Source organism: Haliotis cracherodii, unplaced genomic scaffold (assembly GCF_022045235.1).
Source record: "Haliotis cracherodii isolate W230 unplaced genomic scaffold, xgHalCrac1.p SCAF_17, whole genome shotgun sequence".
In the NCBI taxonomy this organism is placed as follows: Eukaryota; Metazoa; Mollusca; class Gastropoda; order Lepetellida; family Haliotidae; genus Haliotis; species Haliotis cracherodii.
In genome coordinates this window covers 22,712,071-22,724,129 of record NW_027266272.1, presented here as the reverse complement: position 1 = coordinate 22,724,129, position 12,059 = coordinate 22,712,071, and the positions used below count along the sequence as shown (strand labels likewise).

At 38.8% G+C, this 12,059-nt stretch overlaps 1 protein-coding gene across 1 annotated transcript in view; it reads right to left on the bottom strand.

The window, feature by feature from the left end:
* LOC139464964 (ceramide synthase 5-like) overlaps positions 1 to 12,059 on the bottom strand; it is a 62,943-nt gene that overhangs the window by 25,694 nt on the left and 25,190 nt on the right. The window contains exon 2 of the mRNA XM_071246597.1: positions 2,407 to 2,533. Coding sequence (XP_071102698.1) covers positions 2,407 to 2,533 — 127 coding nt within the window. The remainder of the gene's footprint in view (positions 1 to 2,406; positions 2,534 to 12,059) is intronic.

The window sequence follows — 12,059 nt, the reverse complement described above, 5'->3', positions numbered from 1 at the left end:
CCATGGTTTGCAGTCACTTGTTCTAAAGCATCAAATCCTGTAACTGTTCCATCATATATGTAGCTTCCTGTTTGTGCTTATTCTAGGGAGAATGGTACAGTATAGTGTCTGACAAGTCAGCCATAAATGAGTGAGTGAGTGAGTGAGTAAGGTTTTATGCCGCTTTTAGCAATATTCCAGCAATATCACGGCGTGGAACACCAGAAATGGGCTTCACACATTGTACCCATGTCGGGAATCGAACCCGGGTCTTCAGCGTGACGAGCGAACGCGTTAACCACTAGGCTTCCCGACCGCCCCACCATAAATGACATGCAGTTAACTGATAGGGCTCTAGATGACTTGATTCATGACAATTAAACCAAACTCTCTGAGGAAACACTTTAAGATCAATGGAGAATCACTGGAGCAAGAGACATCCACTGACAATGTGCTGAATTGGGACTTGTCTTTTATTCATTTTTTAATGTTTTCAGAGAGTCCTACAATGCAGAGGAATAGTATGCCTTCTCTGCATGAACTGAACTGAATGTCTATGGTTTAGCCTGAGAATATCACCATGAAACACTCACAACTGTGGAAGTCCCAAGCTAAGTCCAGAAGGGTGTTTTTGTAAGGAGGGCATTCTTTGACTAGGAAGTCACGGGAGAGAAATTCTATATTCCATGACGGCATAAAGAATCTGACCCTCGTAAACTTTCAAATCCTTGCCGAGATTAATATTAATTTTCTAATCCATGGAGAGCATCATGTGTCAATCAACAATGATTTTGAGTTTGAATTCCTGACTTTCCCTGAGTCTGATATGTGCTTTTGATAGTCCACATATAATGAGCTGCATCCCACGCTTAAGCATGCTCTAACGGCTTGGACATTATCACCCCAGTCAATGGATCACTGGACACTCCATATTCATTTGCAGCTCCCTGAGGAATATACAACACAAGCTGCTTTGAGGTGCTAAAAGGTTAACAGTGACATTAACATCTCATCCTACTGGGTACCCATTCACATTACATCACTTACCGTATTCGACGAAATAAGCGCCCCGCTCTAATAAGCGCCCATGGCGACATTTGCTGAGATATTGGCAAGTGAACAATCCCAATTAGCACCCCTTCCGATTGATCAATGTTCACAAGACTTATTCATTCGCGTATAATAAGCACTCATGTCTTATATGCACACTTAATTATGGGCATTTAATTCTGGAAAAATATATCTTTTCTTTTTGTTCATTTCAGGCTGTCAGCATAAACTACGAAATTAACAATTTTTCAACTCTGTTTTTGTCCTCACCAAAATAATATTCAAATAAGAGTCCCCTATTTCTAATTTTGAGAGCGCCTGTGCCCGGCGCTTATTACGTCAAATACGGTAAGTCACTTGCCTCAGGTGACACCACATGTACAAAGTGTGCTTAAGTGTGGGCAGCACCTGTAGCCCTAGAAACTCTCAGAAGTCAAGCTGGTCGCCCATTCAAGGACTCTCTGCGACAGATGTGGCTTAACTTCACCTGATTCGTGACCTGTGTGCTGTGCATGAGACCACATGCTTTTCATTAACATACCCAAGTGTGTCTGCTAAACCCAAGTGATAAAAATATCTCACTCACTCATTCCAACCTGAATAATGTATATATACCACAGAGCTCCAGATAAGCTTTTGGTGTTGTGGGTATTTTACCAATGCATTTTAAAATCATTGGGTATCAGTAATTCTATTTGGGTATTCAAATTTCTGTGACCCACTAGTTTTGACACATGTGGGTATTTCAGTTAAATATTTAAAAACACTATTCATCTAGTCCCTTCAAACTGGTGTCGTGTTGGTTCAGGAGCTTTACAGGACTAACAAATACCACGATACTTCCACAAGAAAGTGTGATGGCAAATGATCATGATGTAACTGTCATCGTGGAGTTTGGCAAGGTTGACGGAATGACCGTTTATAATTTCAGAATAACTTGCTTAATTGCTAATTGAATACGCAGGGTTACTTCACAATATTTTGATAATATGCACAAGTTTTATTTTTGTAGCGTATCTGTTCGTTGCATATTTGATCCGCTTTGATTTGATTTTACTGCGTATTTCTGCATTTCTGATGCGTTCTGATGTATACCATTCTCTTAGACCATCCTTTCAGATTACACAAAGACAAAGCAGCATGTTCATCCATCACAGCAGTGATATGCTGAAGGCAAAAGGCAATTGGACATTTTCAGGATTTCATCAGCTGTGCAAAGGACAGTCTTCTATGTCATTACCAAATTTGGCCAAATTCCTTCGGACATTGTAGATGACAATCACTCAATGTCCTTGAAAATGTCGATTCGAAACCATGTTTGCTTACATACATGTCTAGATTGCCCTAAGTATTCATACACCTCAAACATATACTTACCAAAAAAGAATTTTTATCTGGTGTTTTATTTTGTCCAAATATTTTCTCGAGATAAGGGTTCGGTACGACATGCTTGGCCCCGTCTGCCTTGAGACCATAATACCGACCTATGGGTCCTGCAATGTATCTGAAACAGGCAAACACAGCATACAAGCTACAATAATTACCAAAACATGCCAGTTACCTGATGGCATTATTCACTGAGAAAAAAATGAACCATCAACCATTTTTTGGCTGTTATTTTCAGACACTGTTGATCGTAATGCATTGAACAAACACAGATCTACTTCCCACGCTCGGATGCTTGTGTAAGTAATGGATATGTGGCTTTAGAACATACTGATGACACATTAGGAGACAATGAACTACCGTATTCAACGTAATAAGCGCCCCGCTCTAATAAGCGTGAGGTGAAATGGGGTTTAACGTCGCGTCCAAGATTATTGCACTTATGTAGCGACGTGCATGTACGTGTGTGTGTTTGTGTGGCTGCTTGTACTAGTCCGGACTGATGCCGATTTATAGTGCTAGCTCACTGAGATACCATGCCGCAGTTTAACATGAATACCCAACTCAGACACAGTATACTGACTCCGAGCCGACCAGTCCTTGTTTTAGCCCCTTAATGCCGAGCGCCAGACAGGGTAACAAGTACCATCTTTTAACGTCTTTTGGTATGACGCGGTCGGTGATCGAACCCCGGACCTTCCGCTCTCCGGGCGGACGCTCTACCACTAGACCACGGAGGCGGTTCTAATAAGCGCCCACAGCGATATTTGCTAATATACTGGCAAGTGAACAAACCCATTTAGCACCCCTTCCGATTGATCAATGCACACAAGACTTTTATTCGTGTATAATACTCACTCGTGTGTAATATGCACCCTTAATCATGGGCGATTAAATTCTGGAAAAATATATCTGTCGTTCATAAACATTTCAGGCTGTCAGCAGAAACCACGAAATTTATCTTTCAACTAAGTTTTTTTCCACCAAAATAATATTCTAATAAGAGCCCCCATTTCTAATTTTGAGAGCGCCCTGAGCGCTTATTACATTGAATACGGTAAGTATTTGTTACACATTACAATGTCAATTTAAAAAAAGAAATGGTTCTGATGGCATTGGCGGTGTCCCTAGGCAGGCAGGGTACTACATTTAGCTTGTTAATGTCTTGCTTCAAGACAAAGAGCCAAGAGGCTTTGTAGCTCACGATGCTTAGGAAGTTATAATTTGATGTCACTTAAACCATATTTGGTACAAATATCTATAGTGAGTAAAGGAAACATTGGTTCAAAAGATTCTGAAAAAAAGGATACACAAAGCTTAAGCCATGCGCCCAGTGATTCTTAAGAACAAAAACATGACTCAATGTTGTCAGTGACAAGAAAGCAATATCTGAAAAAAATATTTAAAAAATATTTCTCTTCTCAAAAACATTAGAAATAGTGGTCATATTCTCAGTAATTGAAATAGATTCACAATTTAGAAGACAATGGTGGAAGAAGATGATAAATATTACCGCTATTCATTAGGGCTGTTACGATTAACTCGCGTATTCTGTGAATCGAACCGTATCCATTCATGAATTGAATTCGTTATTCGTGGCCAAAAGAATCGAATATTTTTGAATATGCAAGCATCTGCATATTTACATACCCTGTACCAAAAAATATCATAAGAACATATAATATGTATAGATTTCTTCTAAGACAACACTCTCATAATATTTAGTTTGACAGTATTGTGCTCACTGGTCATTGTAGCATTTGAGCAGATACTAGTACCTGGATAAGTGCAGTATATAAATGTATAATATATTAATCATTAACAAACCATGTCAAATAATTTATGTTTTCAATGTTTCACTGAATATAACAAATAATACAAATAATATTTCAGCTGCTACATCAGACTTGTTTATTGTATTCGTGAATTAATATTCGTATTTGTTACCCTATATTCGTGATATGAATTGTATTCGCCTCATAGTGTATTCGTTGCAGCCCTACTATTCATGCATAATAATGATGTTGGTTATGTCCTGGAATCCTAAGAAGCACAAATTTGGCAGTGTTATATCCCACATGGTAATCCAACAGATTTATAGTCCACTAACAACTATTAATGAGTTTAAACATGACCACGAGTGTGGTGTGGTGTGGTGTGGTGTGGTGTGGTGTGAGATCATACAATACAATATAGGTGAGTCAAGTTGATCTTAAATGCTTAACATGACTGCACTTACATAGTGACGTGTGTCTGCCTGTACTGGTAGGTAAATGCAAGTTTAATAGTGCTAACCCAGTCACATTCCATGCTGCAGTTGATCATGAATACCCAACTCAGACACAGTATACTGACTCCAAGCCGACCAGTCCTTGTTCGATCCCCTTCAAATTTCCAAAAGGGGTTCTAACTCAAGTCTAGAAGGATTTGGCAAGTCTAGATTGCCTCAGCTCTACCTGAAATTAAGGAGTTAAGAACTTAGCGCTAAGGTCACTTTGTGGAATGGGACCCTGGATTTCACACAGGAGGTACAATCAGATCCACATTTACCAATATTGCATAGGTGAAGCAGGAGGTGTCGAGTCAGAATAGCATCACTGCATCTCCTAGATCGATTTGAGGCTGTCGACTATACTAATCTGTCTCCGAGACTGTAGAGAATAAATTAAAAAATGAATCCAACTCAAGTCAAGAATGATTTGGCAAGTCTATATTATTCTTGGCCCCATTTCGATTTCATTTTCTATTTTTTAGGTATATATTTTTAAAAAAGATAACTTTATTTCTGGGAACATAATGTAAATCTAAGGCAATACCAGAGTAAGACTTTAGCCCTATCAGTACAATAAATACATAGATCCAGATAATGAATTACTGTATTCGACGTAATAAGCGCCCACGGCGATATTTGCGAGTATATTGGCTAGGGAACAATCCCAATTAGCACCACTTCCGTTTGATCAATGTACACAGGACTTATTTATTCGTGTATAATATGTGTGTTATATGCATCTTTAATTATGGGAAATTAAATTCTGAAAAAACATATCTGTCGTATATTTACATTTCAGGCTGTCTGCATAAACCACAAAATTTACGATCTTTCAATTGTTTTTCACCAAAATAATATTCTAATAAGAGCCCCCTATTTCTAATTTTGAGAGCGCCCTGGGTGCTTATTATGTCGAGTATGGTAATTAATATATTCCCAACTGTATTAATATAGTGAGTGAAACCAGTTGTCTCCAAGTAGTATCTGGCATGTTTGATGAACACTTTACACCTGATACAGCAGCAAGAGGATGTTTCCTGATCTGCACATGGCTCGTCCACGGTGGCCAACTCCCCATGCACTATCTGTGCAGGTCACCCACATATCTTTAATCACTCTCAGGCAAGTGGGAGAATACTTAAATAAGGATAATTCTAGGGTGGGGCTTTGTGCTTTTAGCCCCTAAATTAAAAAAAGGCCCACATTTTCAAATACAATGGGCCATTTTAACATTGTGCTGTGTGGGCAAGTGTGGGTGTACCTCTGAAATATTTGAAATTTTAACATAAAGGGCCCATGTCAGAAAATTCCTTGAGTAAACCATGCTCAAACATCACCTGGCACAAAAATTTGAAATTTAAGATTTTTCTACAAGTTACTTCCAGAGATTAGAAATTCTAATTGCTGATTTTCCCACGGTGACATAAACAACTACAATGACAAGGATATATTGTGACTAAGTAAGTCTTTTTACAATTATCTTTATGTTCGCACATTTTCTCAAGTTCTTGGAATTCCCAACACAATTCCTAAAATGTATGGCCAATGTTGTCTTGGGTAACTGGGCACTGAGTCATCCTACAGAAGACCTCTTACACTGTCAGTATGGTCTTGGGATTAACCTCTTATGGCGTCCGAACTCGTATCAGAAGGTCCGTGGTTCGAGTCCCATCACGGTAATCAGTAGTTTTATGGCGGGTACTCCTGGTGTGCTGCAGTCAAGAATACGCTTGACTAACGTTTAGTCTATGAAATTTTATATAACACAATACCCATCTCGACTCTAAAATTAAACAAAAGTTTGCCACTAACGTGGCTATATCCCCCACCCCTGTTGCAGAATTTATGACATAATTACATCTAAACAAACCCTAACCTTTTTTAACCAAGGTGGAACTTGTCATGGAAATTGTAAAAAAAAGAAGAGTTTGGAAGTTCATCTTGTTGCCATGGAAACGTAAAAAATAAAAATTTCTAAATAGCAAAAGGCACCAGTTCAGCATATACCTGACAAACCTGCAAAGTTTCATGAAAAAATATTGAACGGTTTATGAGTTATGCTCCGGAAACGAACACTACCCTCACAGAACCTAAGTACATCTTGTTGCCATGGAAACGTAAAAAATAAAAATTTCCAAAATTGCTAAATAGCAAAAGGCACCAGTTCAGCATGTACTTGACAGACGGGTGGAGCCCGTTTCTATATCCCCCGCCAACTTTGTTGGGCAGGGGATAACAAGTTATTTTCCCGATGCTATTTCTTTTGCCGATTTGCTTTTGTATACATATCTCGATTGTTTGTTTTTTCCATAAAATATATATATTCCACAGTCTTGGTGCAGGACTAAGAATGCACCAGCTATATCACACCCATCCACAAACTATTTATTCTGGGCCAAGCAAACCAATGGTGTACAGAAGGAGCGGTAATTCTTACGACCAGACAGGATTTTAATGGTTGCATGTTCAGTCGAGTCAAGTCGAGTCGAGGTGATGGAAAATGGGGTATAACGTGCATGCATGTTTGTGTCTGTCTGTCTGCTTGTACTAGTCCAGACTAATCTAATGGCAGTTATTAATACTAGCCCAATGACAATCCAGTGTTTGATGTCATGAGCATCAATCGACGTAATTGCGGATACAATGAGATACATCAATCCAGTCAGCTCAGACGCCACTCACACACAGTAAACTGACTCTAAGCTGACCAGTCCTTGTTTTAACTTCTTAATGCCGAGCACCAGGCAGGGTAACAACAAGTATAATCTTTTAATTCTTATTGGTGTGACACGGCTGGGGATAAAACCACCGATCTTCCGCTCTCCAAGCAGATGCTCTATCCACTACACCATGGAGAGATCACAATATAGTAGGTGTTTCAAAGAATATATATTGATAATCAACTTTAAATGTAAAAAAAAGCATAGATCAGGGTTTTAAATTTTCCTTACTGTGAAACAAGTACTCTTCTACTGATATCAGCTTCTGAAGTAACAAGGTCTACAAATTGTCTTGTAATGATCTTCACAGTGATCGAAGAATTTCGCTGAACTTAAAAATCAGTAGTGTGATTAAATATTGACACACTGTTCTCATTAGCATATCACTAAATCAATAAGAGAATCAGGTCACGAAGGGCAGTCATGAAAACAAAACATGGCTGCTTCCATGGTGATATAGGACACAGACCACAGACCAAATTTAAAAAAACAACCTCATTCCGTGTAATTCGGAATGACAAGATAGCTTCAACCATTGCACTACCCCACTGCCCTACATCTAGCACAGAGAAACCATCACTGGTTGATGAAGGTGGAATCACAACCAGTCACAATTTGGGTCTCCCAAGTCAGGTTACTGTAAGAAATACAATTTAGTGAATTCACAAGTATAATTGTTTAGTTCAGTCTTTATTCTTTACCAATCAGAGCTAAAGATTAGCTGTGTCTTTGCATAAAGTACTCCCCAAAAATATTCAAAACCAAATGACTTTCAATTACCTTGCGTACAAAAACGCATACAGTAACAGAAAAACTCAAATGTATAAAAACCCAATACCCAATGAAGCATTTTCAGCATGCATTCCAAAACACAATTATGAGCTAATTTATTTTCTGAGTCAAGCCTATATATTTAGAACAGTTATATACATCTGAAACATTATTTCATTTTTTTAAAATCATAAAATGGTTACTAATTTTGGGAAAACCCAACAGAGTGATGAATGGATGAGTGAAATAATATTGGTTACACAAAGAAAAATGTAATAACCCAATTAAAATAGAAACCCTTGAGTAAAAACTCAATTGCTCAAAAAGTTATCTGGAGCTCTGCCAATGTAAGAAACATAGAAGGCAGACTGAAGGGACTTTAAATCTTGTTGGTTCAACTGTTGCTTAATGCTGCAGTAAAAAATGAAATCTGGGCCAGATAAACCACTAGTTTATATGAGTAGCTTCCCGAGCAGTCGGGGAACCAGACTACCACCAGACCATGTGATTCAGTAACATCACGCAGTCTGTCTAACCTGGAGCTGAAGCCTACCTTGCCATACTGGCCCAAAGGTTGAAAATAATTAACATATGTGACCAGCATAAACAGAAAACACATAATCACTTATTTATTACTTTCTATTTATTTAAACTTTCGGAAAACTAAAATAATATAAAAATTAAGTTTTGCTGTGTGTATGTATCAAATACTAGTGAGTGAGTGAGTGAGTGAGTGAGTGAGTGAGTGAGTGAGTGAGTGAGTGAGTGAGTGAGCGAGCATGGTTCTACACTGCTTTTAGTAATATTCCAGCAATATCACGGCGGGGGACACCAGAAATGGGCTTCGCAGTGTACCCATGTGGGGAATCGAATCTGGTCTTCCACATGACGAGCGAAAGCTTTAACCACTAGGCTACTCCGCCTCCCTCCAGAGTTTCAAATAAAGCATGCGAATCAAGGAGTCCTAGTCATAACACTCATGATAAAAGTTAAAATGTCTGGTATCCTTGGATTACAAAAACTATAGGAATTAACCCCAAAATCCTCTAAGAATTCAAACACTGATGCTGGAGCATTATCTACTGTTTTCACTATCAGCTTCTTACTTAATAATCTGTTATCATTATTATTCAACATCTTGTTAATCGCCTAGTTATATATCACAGGAACAATGTATCCAATAGGTCATATTCCCATGTCCTGGACATTACATAATATCCAGCAATGTGTGTGGTGCGAGATAGTGACAAGACCAGAGTCCACCACCATGCCCATGTTCAGGTACTGGACCGAGATGGCTGGGGAGATATCTCTCACATCACTGGCAAGACATGCCTGGTGTGGTCTCTGAGTGACCTCTGGCTGACACATTGGTGGTAGGGGCGGTCATCCACCTGCCTCCACCACCAAGCAAACACATACAGTAGTCTGTATAGTCCTGCACCATGACCGTGGAATATATTCATTTTATGAAAAAATAATAATCTAGAAATGCATACAAAAGCAAGTCTAGCCAGCTCAAGCTAGCTCTATTCCTGAAATCAGCATAGGGAATTTTTTTAAATTTTTCGAGTCAAGAAGGATATTGTGTAACATAAGATTTCAGAGACTAAATGTTAGTCTATAGTCTGTAGTCTAGGCTAACATATAGTCTCTGAAATGAACTCATATCTTACAGAAAAAACAACAGAACATAAATATTAAAAAAAAGCAGTCTCGGAACATGAAGGTTTTCATACAGGTACCATATTCCCCATAATAAGCAGCCAGGTGCTTAGAAAATTCAAGTAGGTAGGTGCTGACATGAGTAAAATTTGTGACCGAGCAGTACTGAACTAATTTAGTTCAAACATACATGAAACTGAAACCTTAAATTAATAATAATTATTACAATTCTTTAACATTACACACCATAACTGGCTGTACTTAACTTAATTCGTTCTCTAATGTCTGGGATGAATGAAAAAATTAATCCAACTCAAAATTTACAATTATCTGGCGAGTCTAGATTGCCTCAGTTCAAGAAATTAAGGATTTTCTGGGTTCCATTTGGATTTTATTTTGGATTTTGAAGTATACATATATTTTTAAATAAGATAACTATTTCTGTGACTTAATGTTAGTCTACCATTAAAGGGCATGAACAGAAGATCCAGCACCATGTCCAGTATTACTTGCCACAACATGTAACACATGGTCCATTAACTATAAACAGGTGACGCTATCAACTATCGTGAAATCTATCAACTTCATCTCATTAGGTTTTGCATTGCATCTTCATTGGAGTTTGTTCCAGGGCTGTCAGTCTGTGTGAGGCCAGCTCTACCCACTCCAGAATTCTCACCATTATCCCACTAAAGGCGGCCTATGAAGACACCGGGGTAGAATAGGTCTTCAGCAACCCATACTTGCCGTAAAAGGTGACAATGCTTGTCGTAAAAGGTGACTCATGGGATCGGGTGGTCAGGCTCGCTGACTTGGTTGATGCATGTCATCGATCCCAATTGCCTGGATTGATGCTCATGATATTAATCACAGGATTGTCTGGTCCAGACTCGATTATTTACAGACCGCCGGCATATAGCTGGAATATTGCTGAGTGCGGCGTTGAACAATAAACCAACCAACCAACCCACTAGAGGCCATCTTCTCAAGGCAATGGAGTTAACTGGCTACAAAAGTCCAGTTTCACCCTTGCCGAACTAGGATTGCTGAAATTCTGTGGCTCGATCATAGCGCCAACAGTGGCTATTACAAGTAATTTCTCTTCTATGTCCCTCCTATTTACCAATCAGATTCCACTACTCATATAACTTGCATTTGCTTCTAACAATATGGCAGTGCCCAGTCAAAACAATGTGATCGATAATGAAGATCTTATCTCGTGTAGTGCATCAAATCATTTGGGCACCTTGATAATAAACATGAAAGATTTCTGAAATATGTCGATGCCCTGTTGACGATACACATGCTTTGCAAATCCTGCAGTCGATCAAAATCTGCACTTTGAAATCCATGTTGTAGGTAGGTAGTCCTACCTACCTACCTACCTACTCCTTTGTCATGAATGTCACTGGATCCAGTTAATGCAAAACAAGCTGCCTCCACAGAAATTTAAATAGGCATATCTGGCACACATATTTTATATTTTGTATGTTTCCCCCTTTGCCAATTGTTATTTTTAATATTCTTTCAATTTGTGTTATTCTCAAGAGCATCTAGATATTAATCATTTTTACTTTGTGAGTGAGTGAGTGAGTGAGTGAGTATATTTGTCACATAGTCATCATTCTTTGAATTTCATTCGTTTATTGTTAAACAATAAATTTCTATGCTGACCTTGACCTGAGACACCAAGAATAACCCTACACACATAATAGTGGGCGTGTGGATCAGTCAGTCTAACCTTGCTTTGAACACTATTTTTTTTTAAGTTCTAACCCAGGGTGTCAGCTTGATGTGTGGGAGGAAAGCCCGAAGTGATGCAGGTCACCGACATTTACTAGTTTGGAGCAACCCATAAAAATGAATTTGGTGCTGAGCCTTCCCCAATAAATAATTAAGTCATTTGTAGACTTAAGCATGTTTATTGTTTAAGTTCGCCTCACTCATCAATATCCCATTGGATGGAGCCCGTAAATAAAGGACCAGAAAGTCCAGTGATAAATATTATGAGTAACATCTCACACCATTTGGGCAAGGTGGCATGCAATCAACCAAGTCCCGGAGCCTGACCACAACATCCATTAAGTTGCCTCTTACGACCAGCATAGGTTGCTGGAGGCTAATTCTGTTGCAAGGGAGAGATAGATTCGCCTTTGGAAGTGGCTCTCCAACAGACGCACACATCAGTACTAGGGCTGGTACGGGTAACTCGGGTA